The sequence below is a fragment of the Symphalangus syndactylus genome, chromosome 4, assembly GCF_028878055.3.
Source record: "Symphalangus syndactylus isolate Jambi chromosome 4, NHGRI_mSymSyn1-v2.1_pri, whole genome shotgun sequence".
NCBI lineage: Eukaryota > Metazoa > Chordata > Mammalia > Primates > Hylobatidae > Symphalangus > Symphalangus syndactylus.
In genome coordinates this window covers 84,170,152-84,189,819 of record NC_072426.2, presented here as the reverse complement: position 1 = coordinate 84,189,819, position 19,668 = coordinate 84,170,152, and the positions used below count along the sequence as shown (strand labels likewise).

The 19,668-nt window shown below is 49.2% G+C and overlaps 1 protein-coding gene across 1 annotated transcript in view; it reads right to left on the bottom strand.

Annotated features, from left to right (window-relative positions):
- DRGX (dorsal root ganglia homeobox) overlaps positions 1 to 19,454 on the bottom strand; it is a 32,337-nt gene extending 12,883 nt beyond the window's left edge. Inside the window, exons 1-6 of the mRNA XM_063638068.1 lie at positions 19,415 to 19,454; positions 16,371 to 16,485; positions 12,116 to 12,213; positions 11,088 to 11,189; positions 7,422 to 7,600; positions 7,220 to 7,332 (exon numbers count right to left, since the gene is read on the bottom strand). Of these exons, the coding sequence (XP_063494138.1) occupies positions 7,220 to 7,332; positions 7,422 to 7,600; positions 11,088 to 11,189; positions 12,116 to 12,213; positions 16,371 to 16,404 (526 nt within the window). The 5' untranslated portion in view covers positions 16,405 to 16,485; positions 19,415 to 19,454. The remainder of the gene's footprint in view (positions 1 to 7,219; positions 7,333 to 7,421; positions 7,601 to 11,087; positions 11,190 to 12,115; positions 12,214 to 16,370; positions 16,486 to 19,414) is intronic.
- Positions 19,455 to 19,668: the final 214 nt, after the last annotated feature.

Here is a 19,668-nt window from a genome sequence, read left to right as displayed (position 1 = left end):
CCCACCCCCTAGCCCTCCAGATCCTTCGGGTAGGGATGAGTCTAATTCATTGCTAGATGCTCAACCTGTGGTTCAGAGCCTGGCAAAGTGTAGCTGCTCAGTGGGTGCTGAATGAAGAACAGGAGAGCCTCGAGGTCTCTGGAGTCCAGCAGGTGGCCAGCAGTGCAAAGCCAGGGCCAATATCTTTGGAATCTCCTAAGAGAGGACCTTCTCCCAGGCCCAGAGCAGCACAAGATTCTTTCCTTCTTTTCCCAAACTGCATTACATTTTACTCCGCACCAGACTCTGTGCTGGGGCAGAGGTAGGTGGAAGGATCCAGAGACATGTTGGATGTGACTAGTGCCCTTAAAGTGTAAACAGTCCCAACTGGAAGTATGGGTGGTCAAAAACAAACACCCCAACTCATGGCAGGGGCCAGCATAACCTTGATACCTGTGGCAGTTAGTGTCTGCAGTCAGTCTTCAATGGACCACACCTCCCAGGACTCACGCCCACGTGCTGTCCCCTCTGCCTGAGTCTGGGCTGGCCCGGCGATTGGCTTTAATCAATAGGATGCAGCAGCAGTGACACTGTACCCTTTCTGGGTGTGACCTTTAAGAAGGCCTGGCATCTTCTGCTTTTATACCAACCACCATTCAACCCTACCCCAAGCTAACCACAGGAGAGACCATGTGAAGAAAGAGGGAGAGGTTCCAGCCTCTCAGCATCTCTGTAAAAGCACCAGACACCTAAGTAATGTCATCTTGTATATACCAGGCCCAGCTGCCATCTGACTGCAGCCTCACGAAAGATCCTAAGGAAAAGCAGCAGAACTGCCCAGTTGAGCCCAGCCAGCCCTCAGAATGTTGAGAGATAACACAACAGTTGCTATTTTATAATACTAACTTTTGGGGCAACCACAGTTAAGTAAAACCATACCAAAACCTGGAATGGAGATTATAAGAAAGAAACCACAGGCCCATCTCCTCATGATCATAGCTTCAAACTCCCTAAAGAAAACATTAGCAAACCAAATTCAGTAATATGTGAAAAGAATAGCATGTCACATCTAATTTGGATCTATTCCAGGAATGTGCAGTTATTTTAACATTTAAAAAAAGAATCAATATAATTCATCCTACTAATATATTGAGAAAGAAAAAAAAAATCATGCAGTCAGCTCAATAGCTACAGAAGAAGTGATGATATTCAATATTCATTAATATTAGTAATTTTTAAAAATGATAAGATAAAATTATTAGAAAACTAGGACAAGAAGAAAATATATTTAATTGATAAAGGGTATCTTTAAAAAAAAAGGCAGCAAACACAACTGTGAAACCCTAAGAGTTTCCTCATGAGATCAATAAAGCAACAGCAGGTCACACACACCACGTATTGCATGACTCCATTCACATGAGATGTCCACAGTCTACAGAGACAGAGGGCAGAGTCAGAGTTGCCCCGGGCTGTGCAAAATGGAGAAAATGCCAGTGACTGATAATGGGTACAGAGTGGTGAAAATGTTCTAAAATTGATTGTAGTGATGGTGAACACTCAAATGGTGAATACACTAAAATTACTGAATTGTACACTTCAGTGGATGAATTGTACAGAATGCAAATTATATCTCAATAGAGCTTTAAAAACATTAGAATAAGGCCAGATGCCTGTTTTCACCACTTCTGTTCAATACTGTACTAGAGGTTCTAGCCAGCACAGTCTAACAAGAAAAAGAAATTGAAAAGTATAAGCTTGGAAAAGAATAGACAAACTGTCTTTATAGACATGATTGTGTACATACAATATCATAAAGAATCTATGACTAAACCTAATTGCAACAAATCTTGTAAACATAATGCTGAGCCAAAGAACTCAGACACAAAAAAATACATACTGTAGGACTCCATGTATATGTGTGTGTGTATATGCATATGTGTCTGTGTATATGCATGTGTGTATATATATGCTGTATATCTACTATATATATATATAGTATGTATATGTATATGTGAAGTTCAAAAAAGTCAAGACTATAGATTGAGCCTCCCAAGTCCCAAATTTGAAATGCTGTAAATCTAGAACTTTTGCATGCTAACATGACACACAAATAAAATGCTCATTGGAGTGTTTCAGATTTAAGATTTTCAGATTTGGGATGCTCAGCCACTAAGTAAAATGCAAATACTCTGAAATCCAAAAAAAAATGCAAAATCAGAAACACTTCTGGTCCAAGCACTGTGGATAAGGGAAACTCACCAGTACAGTGTTTCAGAATGCCTACTTCAGTGGTAAAGTTATATTATCATAAAAGTCAGCAGAGTGGTGTCTTTTGCTGGGAAGAAAAGTGACGTGAGTAAAACGAGGCACATGGAGTTAGGAGTGTGGAGTGCAAGCAAGGTCATTTGGATGCTTGAAACCATTAATAAAGTCCTAGGTGCATGCTTCACACATTTTTCTAATGAATATTCTATTTTACAATAAAACCATTATAGAAATTGTTTTTAAATTTTTTAAAACATCACAATTTTTTTAAAGAGGAAAATATCATTAAAGAAGAAGAAGGGAAAGATGATTTCGGGGGGCCTCAGAGGAGGAAAAAGTCACTTCTGACTCTGAGGTCAGCCTTTGTGGACAAATGCTATGGGCAATACAGCCCTCAGAAGCTGGACATTTCAGCCTGGCCTGGAAGTCCAGGGGCAAAGGCCAAAGCAAAGCAAAACATCCTTGACTAATGCAAGGGCCTTGCCCTTAGGAAGGCCATGAACACCAACTACTATTGTTGACGAGAGTCCTCCATTCTCATGCCCAGCTGCAGTCCCTAGACCCCATTCACTTTTAAAGGACCCAATAAAGTACCTTCTCCAAAATTTCTCCCATTTCTCTGAACTTTATTGCTACTGAAATTTACCTTTTCCTTGTAATCCTTGTTGCTCCAATTTTTGATCATGTTGAGATGTCCTTTGTAGGATTTCCTGGTTGGGGCTCCCTGGGGCTTCAAGCGGTGATGTGCTTTGTCCTCTGGGATGGCCAGGCAGGATTGCTGGGCTCACTGTGGGCATGTTTTATTTTATCGAAACTCTCAAATAAGAAGAGAGCAGGACCCTACTCCTGTGCAGACCTTTGCTAGCACTCCCTTCCCCTGAACATCCTTCCCCTCATCCTCAGACACTCGGTGCAGGACCAGGACTGCCGCTCAATTGCTCGTGTCTAGTGAGTGCCATTGCATGACTGCACCACGCAGGGCACGTGACCTACAGTAGCTCCTTCAGTCCTCACAGTGTCCAAGGCCTCTGCGGGGAAGATGGAGCCAGACTCCAGCCTGTCTGCCCCCAGACTCCACCCAGCCTGGGCCTTACCTGCAACTGGCTGGAACCATGTCACCTCTCCAGAGGGGATGAGGAGGAAGGCAAGGAGTCAGATCTTACTCCATTGTCCTGCCGCTGTTCTCTGGCCTTGGGCTCTGACTCTAGGGAACCACACTGGGGATGAGGGTCCCCATCATGTCCACCTTGCCCAGAAGGCTGACCCCTCCCACCTGGGAAGGTCAGCTATGATGCCGCCACTCGGCAGGCTGCCCTGCCCAGTGCAGGGGGGTAGCTGTGACTCCTGCAGCGTGAGCCTGCAGTGAGTTATGAAAGCTCTCCCCTGGCAGCTGTAATTATGTCCCACCTCACACCCAGCTCTGTGAATCACAGGTTAGAGGCAGACCAGCTAAGTGCACCGGGGAGAGCACCTCCTCCACTGACTGTGGCTCTCCAGCCCCAGCCACTCCCGCCCGGCCTGTGGCCAGCACTTCTCCGGAACAAACCCAAGTGCCTCCCTGGCCATTAATAACCTCCTCTGCGTTAATGAATTGTGAATGAAATCCCGGCCATTAAGACAGCCTAAGAAAATTCTTTGTATTGGGACAGATTTTTCTCTGAACACCCATTATTGTCATGTTAGTCCTCCCTGCACAGGAGTAGGGTCCTGCTCTCTTCTTATTTGAGAGTTTCGATAAAATAAAACATGCCCACAGTGAGCCCAGCAAGCCTGCCTGGCCATCCCAGAGGACAAAGCACATCACTGCTTGAAGCCCCAGGGAGCCCCAACCAGGAAATCCTACAAAGGACATCTCAACATGATCAAAAATTGGAGCAACAAGGATTACAAGGAAAAGGTAAATTTCAGTAGCAATAAAGTTCAGAGAAATGGGAGAAGTTTTGGAGAAGGTACTTTATTGGGTCCTTTAAAAGTGAATGGGGTCTAGGGACTGCAGCTGGGCATGAGAATGGAGGACTCTCATCAACAATAGTAGTTGGTGTTCAATGATGGTTAGTGATAGTGTCGCTTCCCACTTGCTACCCACTGTCCTGAGGGCCTTGAATGCTCTAGCTCGTGTTCTCCTCATTCAGTCTTACGAATTCAGTGCTATTATGATCAAGATCCCCATTCTGCAGATGAATGAGCAGAAGTACAGAGCGTTTCAGTGATTTACTCAAGATGTGCATGGCTGCAGAATAGAAGAACTACGGTTCACACCAGCAGGCCCTTGCTGGAAGCCACTGTGCTAGTCAGCTGCTTCAGAATTAAAGGAGAAAATCCCCCAAGAGCCTGGTTTCTGATTGCCTAGCTCTGTCCCTGATGGGCAGCTTCCTGACTCGAGGCAGCCGGTTGCCTCACTGCCTGATGGGGGCAGCCCGAGGGCCATCCAGGCGCCCACCTGGTAACCCTGCAGACTGGTCTGCCACACCTGCACCTGTGGACACTCCACCTGGCCAGCCTCACTAGAGGGGCCAGGACCTCCTTCCCAAAAAGGGCTGCCATCTCCCACACCCCACCTCCAACCCTTGCCCAGCTCCCTCTGGCCCAAGCAGCCCTGCTGACCTTGGCAGCCACATCTTTCTCATGCACGTGCTACCCCACAGGCCCCAGCACTAATCCTGCTGTGCTAGCATCCCCAGCTCTCTCAATATGTGGAGGCTGTCTCAATATGTGCAAGACAAGGACTTCACATCCATGACAACCATGCCCAGAACCAAAAGACCAGGACCCCCTGCTCAGAGTCCTCTGATGTGTAACCACACGTAATGCTCTCGGCAGTGCCCCAATTGCTCACTGGGAGAACAGGTCTTGCCCTGGGGCATTGGGAGCCCTGCATCGGCCTCACATTCTAGCTGGGGGCTGGTGCAGCACAGAACAGCCTTGGCTTGGATCCTCAGTCACAGGGGAGCAGCACCCAGGGGGTATCTAGGGCTGGGCCCGAACCTCCGTGGCCTACCCAGAGATATTTGCTATCTTCTGTCCAAGGCTGTGTGATCCCAGTAAGACCACAAAGCCTGGGGAAGGAGACTAGCACTGATTTGGGTCTGGAAGCTGAAAACAACTTTGATTCATTTCTTCTGGGTGAATTGCAAGCTGCCACGGGCTTGGAGAAGTGGTTGGGATGTCTGGGCTGGAAGGGGCCCCATGGCTCAGCCCACATTGGTTCTGGTCTCTGTGGTCCTTGGCAAGTCCAGCCCCTCCCCCAGTAGACTTATGACTGTCCCTACTTGCTGGGGAGCAGCAAGGAAGGATGTCCAAGGCCTCTCATTGTCCCCCAACCAGCCATGCTCATCCATAGGAATTAATGAAAAAGTGGTGTCTGGTAGTGCCAGGCAGGGAAGGAAGGACACATCAGGAACCTGAGGACAGCAGCCTCCATCCCAAGGGGGAGACCCACCCGAATCAGTGATGTGTGAGCAAGTGACCTCCCCTCCCCAAGCCTCGGTTTCTCATTTATAAAAAGAGCTCAGTCAGGTGCCTTCTAGCACCAGCATGCACGTTGTGCCAGTCCCCTAGTTGGCTAGCAGGCCCTAGGAAGCAGGGTTCAGGCCTAAGAAAAGGAGAACTGGTTCAGCCAACAGCTGTGCCCAGCTACCTCTGGGGATGCAGGAAGATGAGGGAGGCTATGTCATAGCCCAGAGCTCCTCAAACTGAGCTAGGACCTAAAAAATTGAGGTCTTTCCTTGCCCAGGCCTAGAATGGGCTGTGTGCTTAATTTCTGCAGCCTGGGGAAACCTAAGAGAAGGAGAAGCCTGGGCCACGAAAGTCAGAAAGCTGTGCTGGCCCCAAGCCACGTAACACATGTTCCACCTTCACCCTACCTCTGGGCACTCTCCCATAGGCACCCAACACACCAGCCATTCTCCAAAGGGGTCTGGTTCTCCTCCTCGCCCCTGGAACTCTTTACCTATGCCATTCCCTACACCCAGAATCCCTTCCCTCCTTCTTCCTGGACGCTGCCTAGGGAGACTCCATCATATTCTCCTTCTGTCTCCAGAAACCGCCTTTGCTACAGAGATTGCCACACTGTGTGTGTGTGTGTGTGTGTGTGTGCGCGCGTCCCACTTGCTGGAGAGAGACCCTCCTCGAGAGCAGGGAGACCTCAGGCCTTAGCAGAACATGCAGGGGACACCCTAAGGGTGTGTCTCCTACTTCCTATTATCAGAAAAAAAAGCCTACAGCCTGCACCTATGCCCCCACCTCCCAGACCCCCTGTGACAAACGAGCCCCCTAACACTCATTCCCCCAGACCCACGCTGGGGCCCAGCTCTGTTCCTGGCCAACACAGCTGCGCAGCCTGATCACTGAAGGAATAGGTTTGGGGCCAGGATCTGAGAAACACGGATAAGCCCATTCCAGCGAGGCTGCTCAGAAATCCCAAGGGCCAACCCACAGAGGCTCCTCTCTCTGAGTCTGACAAAATGCCCCTAACGATTTCCATCCTTCAGATGAAACAACAGCCACTGAGAAGAGAGCACATCCTGGAAAACCACAGATCCTAACGGCTCAGACCTCTGGCATCAGGAGACCTGGGGAAGGCAAGTGGCACAGCTGCATGCATGGAGAGGGAGCTGGGAGCAGGGATGATTGTCCCACACAGGCCCCACCCATGAGCTGCAGGTTGGCACCTAACAATGTTACCAGGGAGCAGGAGAAAGCTGTGAACATGGAAGGTCACTGTGGGGCAGCCTCCTCTAGGACCAGCCCTCTGTGGGTGGAATGATGCTTAGGACATTCTCTCCATGCTCAGGCTGCATGTAGGAAGCAATCAAGATAGCACTGGACACCACCAATGGCCCTGGCTGTGACTGACAGGAAGTGAGGAAGCTGCACGGGCCCAGGTGCAAGGACAGCCGAGCCGAGACCCAGGCTCACACAACCTCCACCACCCCCACGAGGTCACACCCACCAGCCCAGCCGAACCCAAACTCACCTTTGAGGGAGGCCACATGGGACAAAGCCTGGGCATAGGTGGCCGTGTTCAGGAGAGTCCCCGGCAAGCAGGAGGGAAAGAAAGGCCCTGCAGGACCTACCGTTCGCCCCAGGCTGGGAAAGGAAGGAGATCATATTGAGGTCTCGCCCTGTGTCTGCAGTGCTGCCCGCGGCCCACTGGGCCCAGAGACCCACAGCCTCACCTCTGCTGGGCCTCCAGCGCCTCCTTCTTGCTCCGGGCTTGGTCCCCAGGGGGCGGGGAGTTGATGTTTCTCACTGGAGGAGGCGTCACCTCTGCCATGGGCTCCTTGGCTCCTGGCTCCTGGTCTGAGGCCCCTCTCTCTGTCTTCCTCCATTTGGCCCTTCTATTCTGGAACCAAACCTGAATCCAAGATGGAAACATACACCCAGTGAAAATCAGACAGGAGGAAGAAGCCAGAACCCTGGACCCGGTGCTGGCACTCACAGCTCACCCTGCAGCCTCCTCTCCACACCATGCCCTCTGAACTACAGCGTCAGGCCCATAGAGGGGTCAGAAGATCCTCTTAAAAGGTTAGGACAGGCATTTTTTAATAAACGTTAAATAATAGAAAGTATCCGAATGCCCATAGTAAGGGTAAAAGCACTGTCTTGTGGAAATCCTTAATATTGAGTCACACGCAAGTTTCTTTATTTGATGTGAAATGTATTTCCTACTGGAGGTGGAGGATCACCAGCAAAGCAGCTTATGAAACCTGACCCGGGGCTTCCTCATCACAAAGACTCACTAGCTCTTCTGACAGCCGTGGCCTGGGTACCTGGATGTGTCTGGTCTGGCCTCGTATCTATGATATCATCTGGATACACATCATGACATATTCGTGATCAGCAGCCCAGTGCACCCATTAGAAACATTGACTCTGGGTCAGTCGTGGTGGATCAGGCATGCAGTCCCAGGACTTTGGGAGGCCAAAGTGGGTGGATCACTTGAGGTTGGGAGTTTGAGACCAGCCTGGCCAACATGGTGAAACCCCATCTCTTTTTGTAAAAATACAAAAAGTTAGCCAGGTGTGGTGGTACATGTCTGTAATCCCAGCTATTCAGGAGGCTGAGGCAAGATAATCACTTGAACCCGGGAGGTAGAGGTTGCAGTGAGCCGAGATCATGCCACTGCACTCCAGCCTAGGTGACACAGTGAGACTCCATCACAAAAAAAAAAGAAAGAAAGAAAGAGAGAAGAAAGAAAGAAAGAAAGAAAGGAAGAAAGAAAGAAAGAAGAAAGGAAAAAGAAGAAAGAAGAAAGAAAGAAAGAAAGAAGAAAGAAGAAAGAAAGAAAGAAAGGAAAGAAAGAAAGAAAGAAAGAAAGAAAGAAAGAAAGAAAGAAAGAAAGAAGAAAGAAAGAAAGAAAGAAAGAAAGAAAGAAAGAAAGAAAGAAAGAAAGAAAGAAAGAAAGAAAGAAAGAAAGAAAGAAAACACTGACTCTGGATCCAGCCGTGGCCTAGAATTTGGGACCTCAGTAAATCTGGTTTAGAATCCACTGCATCCCTATGAGGTAAGTAGTCCTATTATCCCCATTTTACAGATAAGAAAATTAAGTGCAGAGAGGTTAATTAACTTGCCTAAGGCCATTCAGGTGGTAAATGGCAGATCCACACAGTTTGAAGCCCAACGGCTTGGCTGGGAACTGTGATTCAAACTGTTTGGGGGTAATAACTGTGGCCACCCCGTAAGCCTTGTTAGGAAGATTGGCATGCCTGCAAAACACTGAGCACAGGGCCTGATGCATAGCCATCCATCACTCAGTAAACATGTACTCATGTCATCTCCGTCACCCTCAGGTTACAAAAAAGCCGGTGATTCACCTTGACCTAAGCACCTTCTTAGAGGTAGGTGCAGGGTTCTTTAAGCCTTAGAAACCAAAACTGTATGCTATAGGACAGCCTCATGGAAGCCGGGCAGCCCAGATTCAAGGAGTTTCCAGAGGTCAGTGAAATCCTGCTGCTATTTACTCCTTCCAGCAAAACCTCTTCCCTCCTCTCCTGGGAGATAATTCCTGACTACAAAGAAAAAAAAATGTTTGGCAAGACCTCCCTTCAATTCCCCAGGGCATCCTCTCCTCCCCTGGCTGCTGGCACACTGGCCCCAGAGAGAGCCTGGGCCCTTGAGGCTGAGCCCTCTGTTGGGTTGGCCCACCCTATCTCTTAATTTTCATTCTCCTTTAACTGGGTTTCTTTCTTTCTTTTCTAATCTACTTGGCATTTAATTGCACATATCAGCAACCATTGAATAATGATTTTATCTATATTCTAAATTTAGGGCAGTTAAATGCAAAGCAAAATGCAGACACTTTCTTGCGTCTTAATTGAATGAAGGTCACAGCTATAACAACATTTAATTGAGCTATTTTTCATTATCATATTTTAATGACTGCACTGACAGTTCGCCTGCTTCTGAGGAAAGAGCATGATGGAGTCGTTTATTTCCCTATTTAGTTATTGTTTGACAACATCAGCTTCCATTAAGACCCTGCTTTATAGAACATTAATCATATTTGAATGAGCAAGGGGTATAAATGTAAACACATCTCCCTTCCCGCCACCGAAGCCCACGTCCCCACACGGAGGCTCACTAAACAAACGCTTCACAGCCATTGTCTGTCTGCATAATAGCCAACAACAGCCTGAACAACAATTCCCAGCTTTAATTGTCACCACCCCTATCTTACCCTTGCACCTTTCAGGGAGAAGTTATGATCTTCCACTTCTGAATGCTCAATAATTGTGTCATTTATCTCAATTTGCAGTTCAGTCTTTAGGCAGCTATTGGCAAGCTGGCATTAAAAAAAGAAAGGATAGACGGTATCCTGGCCAAAGGAGATTTTCATTTCCAAATAATAATCAGTTTAATTTGCCCGCATATGACCAATGATTCATGTTCAGATTTAATAATCAGGATCACATAATCTGATTATAGGGGAAATAATTTGTTTACAACCCCCAATTTACTGCTCAGAATTCCATTATCTCTCTTCAGCCATTGGTTTTTAAGAGATACTAACATGACCCAGGGGAACCGAAAGCAAACTATTATATTTCCTACAATTAGATCTTTGCATAGTCTTAACCCCAAGCCCCTACATAAAAAAGAACAGAAACAGCATGGAGGAAACCCCATAAATAAAATGAATATATAATTGTGCTCAAAGAATAGCTCGCCCAGAGAGGCGGCACTGTGAATCCCTTCCTCTCGCACTTGGGCACATCTGCTGGGTTCGGTGGGCAGGTTTGTGTGCCTAAACGTAATCACCGTGTAGCTTCTAAACAGAAATCCTGTTTAGAGACGGTCGCCGCGAGCCATACTCATCTCTGAAGCAGCCCTATCACTACTGCTGTTTAAAGATTTTTAAATTGCACATCTTCTTCGGATCCACTTTGTTGAAAGAGTCTGAGGGCAGGGGAAAAGTTGGACATGATGCAATTTCTGGAAAGCAGATCCTACTCTGCTTCCCATCTGAAAACGCGGTTCTCTGCAATTGACCAGCCTTACCCCAGAGCGGTCAGAGCTGCCTTGAGAATAGCATCTCAGCTCTTTTCTTTCTTTCTTTTTTTTTTTTCCAAAGCAAGGAAATGGATGTGCATTGATGTAATTTAGTACCTTAGAGACGCGGACAAATTAGTGTAGAACATTATCACTAGTTAATTATGAATGACCGATTAATCAACCTAATCTAATATTCCACATTATGTTGATGTTATTAAAGTGCATCATGAAAATGACAGATAGTCTTCATTTGCTTTCTTTGGCCAAATGTGCACTCTGCAGTCATGATATCAAAAAAAAGTTTGCCAGTTTTAATATTAGAGAGTTAAATAATTAAAAAGAAGGTTTACCTGCACTCTGGCTTCTGTGAGGTTTATTTTCATGGCAAGCTCTTCTCTGGTGAAGACATCTGGATAGTGTGTTTGGGCAAAAACAGCCTCGAGAGCTTCCAGCTGGTAAAAGGAAAAAATATGTACTGGTGAGAGGCTGTGGCTAGGTGAGGGGAAGCAGATGCATATTTCAAATCTCCTGTGAGTGGTGAGGAAGCAGTTTCACAGATCAAATCGAGGAAGGACAGAGAGAAGAGAGCTCTTTGGAAACATCCCACAGAATGAGAATTTCAACCGCGGATGACTTAGGAGCTACGGCTTACTAGCAACCTCAGTGCTCTGGCAAGAAGTAGAAATAAGAGAGGTGTGAATATTTATATGCATTTACATTTAAGTATTGTCATAGGAATCAAAAAAACCTAATGGTCACCTTATGAACAGTTAGAGTAATTGGTATCGCTTTCACCATAGGAAGCCAGGGAACAGAAACAACTTGCAGAAGCCTCATGGTGTCATCAATGAAACGCCATAGGGATATTTGGTCACCTTCGCAGCCACTCCAGTTCACTCCAAGAGTAGGACAGAGGCTGATCGAGGGGAAAGAGCCCAGCTCTGGGAAACACAGCATCAAGGTCCCAGTTGTAGCCCTTCCACTTGCGGGCAACTATACCTTATCCAAATCAGCCAACTTCCAGGGATCCGGTTTTTCATCTCTGTACTGAGAATGAGAATGTCTGACCTGCCTTCCTCAGAGGATCACTGTGAGGTTCAAATGATATTGCTGACATGGAAGTGTTCCCCAAACTATCCACCTAAGGCAAGTGGGAGAGAACGTTGTTGCCTCTTCACTCATCTGGGATTACAAGGTTAGAGTCATCTGCACTCCTCCTAGAATAGATTCCTTGGCACATAAGTTATTCAAGAAAACAGAAAGATTCAGTTAACATAATCAATTGATCTTATTTTAAAGGACAAAGCAGAGTTGCTCAACTTTGATTTGGGGGAGGTAGGAAGTAGCTGATGTTTGAAAGGAGAATCAACATTGGTACCTGCTGAAGAGTGAATGTCGTCCGGTTCCGGCGCTGTTTTCTACGCAGAAACCCGTCATCAAAGTCCCCTGAAGAGTGGTTGCCAAAGGGTGCAGTGCCTACCAAGAGCAAACTGATCAACCTGGGCAGGAAGGGGCCCCAGTCCTCAGACCGCCCCCAGACACAGTTCAGAGGGCACCCACCTGACCCACCTGACCCACCAGACAGGATGCCCTGTTTGTCCCAAAGGATATTTTTCTGTTCCTCCTATTAAATCCCCCTCTTTTCCACTCTGTCCCCAAAACCTCTGACTTTAAATCCAGTTATCCCTATTACATAGGGCGAGTGGTGACCTTAATCCCCAAGATGGCCAAGTTCAATTCTTGTGAGATTCTAGACTCTGAACCAGGAAGGGTCACTGGCTTGAGGCAGAGCCTTCACCTGCTCTCCAGCTCCCAGCTCCACCCCTATTCAATGTGCCTTTATCTCACCCCCACTCCAGATCCTTTAATAGAAGCCTGTGTGTCTCCCTTTGGCTCATATGTTAGTTTACTTTCCCTTGTTTCTATTAACAAGAATTAAAATCTGGGAGTTGGGAGAGGCTGGGGGAGGAAAGAAAACACCAAGAGCTTTTCACGGCACTTTTCTCCTAGAAGTGCAGAACGCGAGGAGGTAAGAAGTTTATAAATGAATATTAATTACTGTTGGTCACAGCTCATCAGCACCATAGTGGATCTGTTATATAGATGTCAATTAACAAGAGATCTGCACCAATAGTGACTGTCCTGAATGCCAAGCAGACTTGCACAAGGCCACTCTCAAAGGGCACCCCGCCCTCTGGCCAGGCCTTATAAAGCACCTACTGCTTCTATTTCCCCACAAAAGAAAGACGTTGTCCTCCCCAGCAGGCTTCAAACCTCACTATAAACCCAGAACAGAGTTTGGCCCCAAACGTGCATTCAGATCGTTTTCCAAATGTGCTCTATTTACTTGATAGTCCACAATGGCTTCTTAGGAAAACAAATGAGCAAGTTGCCGTTAACCAGTGAATACTTTACCTGCCATGGGCTCTGTTCTCAGAATCACGGCATTAGGAGTTGTGGAGCTACACTGTCCCAGACAAGGACCCTCAGAAGGACCTCAGTCTCAAAGATTGAAAGTCCTTTGGGCTTCTTAAAATTCTGTCTACTAGAGGAAGTTCCTTTTAGTTATTCTTTCACCCTCCAGGGCCACATCCTTTGCCAAACACCCTAACTCTCTGCTAAAGCATTCTCCTTCCATCTTCCTGTGCAAATTGCATTGTTCCTCAAAACCTTAGGTACAGATATTTCTCTCCAGCTCATTGGAAACTTAAAAGAAATTGCCTCAAAGCAGTCTTATTTTCATAACTTTGCAAGAAAACAAATTGTCTTTTTTTGAAACAGTGCACTTGACTGGTGAGGATGGAATACAATCCCTGAGGATCTCCAATGACAATTTCCCTCAGTCTTCTAATTTATACCTCATGGTCCCAAAGTGGCTCACAATGTGTACATGCAGAATCTTTAAGTGAAACAGTGCATGTCGAACTGAATCCTAAAAAAGGCTGACAGTTCACCAAATTAATAAAAGACTGACAACCTAATAGAAAAGAGGAAAAACTGAGAATAACTTTTACTTAAAAATAAGTAGAATAGTCGATAATATTATGAAAATGTTAAACCTCGAAGATAATTCAACCAAACACAACAGAACAATGGAATATTATTTTCAACATTTTGACAAAAAAATGAGGTGCATAAAGACACCCAGTACAGATATGAGTGTCATAAGATGTGCAGGCTCATTCACCATTTGTAGGAGTACAAATTGGGTGCAGCCTTATTAGAAGATAATTTGACAACATCCATCAAAAATTTAAGTACACGTACAGGTATTTAATCTATAAATATATTTGTAATGTTGCCAAAATAGAAAAAAAAAGTGTTTCTGGAAACACTGTAGTTGAAAAAAATGAAAACAACCAAAATGCCCATCAGCAGACGCTTTCTCCACAACATACAATGGAATACTACACAGCAGTTTAAAAGAAATCAGTAGATCTATACGCATTGGCATGAACAAATCTCCAAGATATATTACAAAGTAAAAAAAGCAAAGTACAGAATGATGTAGCAATATAATTTCAGTGCAAATAAGGCAAAACACATATTTTAAAAATACATAAATGAGAATTAAATCATGTTTTTCTTGAAGGAATCACAAAAAAATAGCAGATACTTTTAGGAAAAGAGGTGGAAAAAGAGGATTTTGCTTTTCAATGTATAAATTTCTGTTGTATTCAAACTTCTCAGGCAGGTGCCAGTAGTACTTTTTAATGTAACATCAGCAAAATTGTCTGAGAAGTAAGATTATGAGCCATTCTTTTTTTTCTCCCTTATGCCTATCTAGATTAACAAAAAATTAAAATAAAAAAGATGATAGGCTATAATTATGTCATATTCCAAGGGTCTGTTCTCAACTTTTCCATTTGCAGGAGATCCCTTTCACCCAGCAACACTAAACTAAACTAAATTACTCCTTTCTGCAAAACTGGCATAGAAACACATCTACAAAGGGATGAAAGGCTCTTAAAGACCCATCTCCTTTTCTTCTGGTTATATCATAGAGTCAGCACTGAGGTGTGATGTGCCCGGGGTGTGGGGAGCACAGCAAGCCGGCTGAGCTGGGCTGAGAGCTGGGGTCACGGCAGGCCAGGCCAGGACTCTCCCTAAGTCACTCCTGCAGCCCACCCTGCAGACAGACATTCATAACGTCTCCTGCCTGCCAAATGCCCAAACATCTGCCTTCCCCCACTTTGACCAGAAGTGTGGGACACTGACTGGCAATTACTCCAGACCCCTGGTTCAGATGCACAGAGAAGGCATCCTCAACATACAGAAAGTCTCCCTCAACCCCTAGGGTACACTGTCACGGGATGCACGTCTGCCACCCTTCCATAAAACCCATCCTGCATAGGACCTTGGGGATAAAATGAGGTGAAATGCAGGCAGATGTGTGGCCTTCCCTTCCTAGGAATGCTGACAGAGCTAGCCGGGCTTAAACACTGGTCCTCATTAGCCTTCTTTAGAAAATCCTATTGGACTCTTAAGAGCTTTTATGAGAAAAACAAAAGCAAACTTTCTGAGGCTCAGCCACTGCTCAGGGAAGCCTGCGGCAAGACTGACAAGCATCACCTGAAGTCTCAGGTCTCCCAGTGCCTCACAACATTTACCCTTCCCCTTGTCTCTCACAACCACTTGGCTCCCCAAATTCTCCCACCACAATAATAAATCAAACGAGTAGGTTGCCAAATGCCAGTCCCACGGTTACAAAAGTCCCAATACCCCAGTGCTGAGACTGCTGCTCTGCAGAAGACCCCATTAAAGCCCACAGTGTGGCATTGGCTCACCTGATGGCTACTAATTGGCCCCCTGATGTGAAGACCCCATCCTTGGATCCTCCGGGTCCTGAGCAGGGGCATGCCAAGGTCCCAACTGTCTCCTTCTCACCAACCCACGCCCCCCCCCCCCCAACAACTGGGTGCAGAAGCCAGACTGGGGATCCTGAGGGGAAATTTCTTCTCAGGCCTGGAGACACTCAAAGATGGAAATTCTGGCCTGGGGGAGTGGGGAGTGGTCGACATTTAGGGTTAGTGAGTCACAGAGAAGGAGCCATGCTAGGTCAGTCCGGGCAGGTGGTGGGCAGGGCCACCTGGTTCCAGGGACAGCCAGGAGGCCGGGAAGGGAATTGAGCTGCCCAGAATCCAGGGCGCACGAGGCCCCTGCAGCGCTCTCGCCAGCGGCACCAGTGAGAGCAGCCCAGCGACGGGTCCTTCTAGGCTCGTGCAGCTCGTGATCGGGGCCAGGACGCGGCGGCCCACTCGCCTTTGCTTTCTGGGATGTTTGCAAAAGCACCGTGAAAGATTGATGCGGCCCCCTGGGTTGCGGAGCCCCAATTAGAGGCGTGACACCAGCATCTGTGCTGGGAGGATTTGGCCGGTCCCCGCGGCACGCATAGCCCGGGGCGTCCTGGTCCAGGCGGGGAGGGAGCTGGGAGGCAGGTGGCGACGGGGCGGGGAGTTGGAGCGGGGCTGGAGTGGGGTGTAGGGAGGGGGCCAGGGGCGCCCCTACTCACCGGCAGGCGGCTGCGCCCCCCGCAGGGCGGGGACCCAGCCACCCACCAGCCCTGCTGCCGCTCCGGCCCTTTCTGGCCGGCTCTGGCTTCATGGAGACCCTGGGGCGCGGCGCTTACTTACCCTCTAGCTGCGGCGGGCAGTGGAAATAAAACATCGCCGGCTTTCAGATCGGCTGGACGGCCGAGACCTGGGAGGGTGGCAGCAGAACGGACCGGCGCGCGTTGCTCCTGCCTGGCTGCAAAGCAAACAGCGATAGAGCTTCAAGTCTCCCTCTGTCAGCGCTCCCGCCCGGCCCTAGGGCGCACCCGGCGCTCCCCTCCTGGAAAGTCCCTCCCAACCCCCTCAGCTCACTGCGGGGGACAGGAGGGAAGGCGGCAGCCCCGTCGCAAGCAGCAACCCCACGGGGCAGTCCTTCGGTGTGTCCCCCTCCCGGACTGCCGTGCCCTCACCCTGGCCCCAGCACCAAACCCGCGCAAGGTAGTTTCTGGCTCTCCGGGGTCCCAGCCAGAAGCCCTGCACCCGGGCCACCGCAGCCAGGTCCGGCTAGCGCGCTAGGCCATCTGCGCGCTGCAGCTCAGGCCAGGAAGGCAGCCGAGCCCCAAGGCCCGGCGCTCGGGGCCCGGCGAGTGGGTCAGGAGCCGAGCATACCTCGGCGGGCGGCGGTCGAGGAGGCAGGAGCGTGACCGCCTCCGGTCCGCAAGCCCTGCTTGGCTGGCGGCGGGCGGGGCTCGGCGCGGCTGACGCCCGCAGGACCAAAGAAGTGACTCGGGAAGTGGCCAGATGTCTTGCTGTCTGTCTGCAGCGCGCGCCGCCGCTCAGCACTCGCCTTTATAATCTCACGCATAATTGGCCTTAATCTGATTATTTCCAGCGCTGTCTACAGCGAGTAACTTGGATAGGTCTATTGGGCCTTACAAATGGCCCACGTGGTGTTAAAAAAAAAAAATCCGTCATTTCTCAGCAAACATCAGGAATGTTTTTTCCTCTTTTAAAAGAGAACGATTCAACCACCACCATCATCACCCCCAAAAAAATACATTTTCCGAAGACACACTAGGCCCCACCCCCAGCCTCATGTCCCCTCAGAGGCAAACCTTTCTCCGAGAAAGCCTGGTTTGGGCTGCCCTTGTCAAAGGCCTGGCGACTCCCGGGCTGCAAATTGACAAAGCGCTGCTAATTGCCGCCGCCGGTTGGGTTTTGGGGGGACTCTTTGCACACAGCTTCCCTTTCCAAGCGATCATACAAAAGGAAAGTTTGATTTTGTTCTCAGCAAGGGGTCCCTGAATTTATGTTCGCTTCTCGATGCAAATGATATGCGGTGGGACCCTTTGCAATTACTTTTAAAATGCATCCGAGGCAGACACTCAACGGAGAGAGACCGCCCTTCTCTCTGCCTGGGTGAAAATTAAACTCTAAAGTACCGGGCTGAAATTTTCAAGTCAGGGGCGCGGGATTGGATCAAATCACATAAACTGCAAAAAAAGCAAGTCTAATGGCGCATAATTGGTTCTATAATAGCATTACACCAGGATAATAGCCCGTTACGGCCCCCTGCACTATTAAGTGCTTCCCTGGCGGAAAGCCTTTATGATATTAAAGGGGGAATATAATGATATTTTGGTTATTAAATGCGTGTAATTAATTTATGCACCACTGAAAATAAAGTTGGTATTATGACCCACTCAAGATGCATCAGAAGATGCAAGTCAGACAACTGTTGATAAGTTCTGGTGTCTGTGCTCCGTCTAGACTGCTGATTTTATTTTGGGACGATGGCTTCTTGGACAGACTACATAAATTGAATATTTTATAAACATTCTAATGCTGCGTTAGGGAGCCTTGGCTAGGTGGTGGGTCGGGTCCCTGCACGGCCCGGGATCCAGCCTTGATTTTAAAGACACAGCGCTTTGGAAACAAAAGGCCTGGCAGGCCCGCCGCTGGACACCAGCGCTGGGCGAGGAGCATCGAGCTGCAGGACAGAGCTCTGGGTCCCGGCCACCGTCGACGCCCCTCCGAAAACAGCCGGGAGGAAGACAAGTCCCGCTCTGGCCGAGGCAAGTGAGGATCTATTTCAGTGAAGCGGCCCTTCCTGGGCTCAGTCGCTCCAGAGCAGCGTCTGCTCTGCCTAGGGGAAAGAATCACAGGAAACTCCCGCTCGTTTCAGAGAGGAGAGAGCTCGGGGCGCCAGCTCCGCCAGGGTCACAGGCTCTGAGAGTCCAGGCAGCTGGCCCGGGAGGAGCGGCTAGCAGGTCCCGAAGGCGGGTGCGGTGGCAGGCAGGGGCCGGCAGGGCAGCCGAGGGCCTTTCCTATGTCATGCCGAGAGGGCTGGGAGACCCTGGAGCTGATCCTCCCTTAGCCCAGGTCAAGAGACTGGCTCACGCGCGCTGTCTCTCTCCATGTCTCCCTCAGAGGGCCCCTGCTCTCTGGAGCTCTTGACAAAAGCCCGAGGCTACTCTTGCCCCCTAGGTCTGCCGAAAGTCCCCTCGGGTTCCCTCCTGCCCTAGGCAGCAGTTCCCCGCCTGTGCGCTTTGGGAACCCGGTGGCCGTGAAGCGAGGTGCGGACAGCTTCTGGGCCGCCTCGGCCAAGATGCTCAGGCGCACCTGGGGGTGTGTGCGGGAACCCTCAGCGGCCGCAGCCCGGCGCAGGGTGCAGTGTTGGCCCCAGAAACCAATGAGGTCCAAATGCCGGTCTCAGTTCCCCATCCCTGACATCGACCGAGGCAAGTTCCTATTAAGGCCCAGAGATGACACCGGGACGAGACAGGCTTATCCGCGGTCTGAGGACCGCGAGCTCGCCGAGCATCCCGGCAGGTCAGAATCCTGGACAGCGGCGCCGGTTTCCGCACCCCACCCACCCCCGGCTGCTGCGGTGAAAGAAGCCGTACCGGGGGCCCAGCCGGGGCCCCTCACTGCTCAGGAGTGGGATCCGCCCGGCCGGACCCCAGGCGTCCGGGGACCGACCCCAATCCTCTCCCAGTCCAAACCTGCGAAAGTTACTCCGGACATGCGCTCAGCGCTGGCAACAGGGACAAAACTCCCTTCTCCGCGGTACCACGCGCCGCTCCTACCCGGCCGCTGCAGCTGGAAACCATCCCGCAGCCCCCGAGGCGAGTCCGGCCGCCTCCCTGACTAGATAACCAGCCGAGCTCCGGCAACACACCCACCTCGCGGGGCTCTAAGCCGGCTCGGGACCCTCGGCCTCGCCTCGCCTCGCTGGGCGCTCCTCTCCCGGAGCCGCTAGGCTGGGCTCCTACCCGTTGGCAAAACAGCGAGTAAACAAACAACCAAACAACCTTAGAAACGGAAGGCTACAGCAAACTTTGATGACGCCAGCCCCCTTTTTTTCCGAATGTCTCGACACCCGGGAGAAGGTGACTAATAGGTGTTCGCTACGGTCCCCCTCCCCCTAAAAAACGGC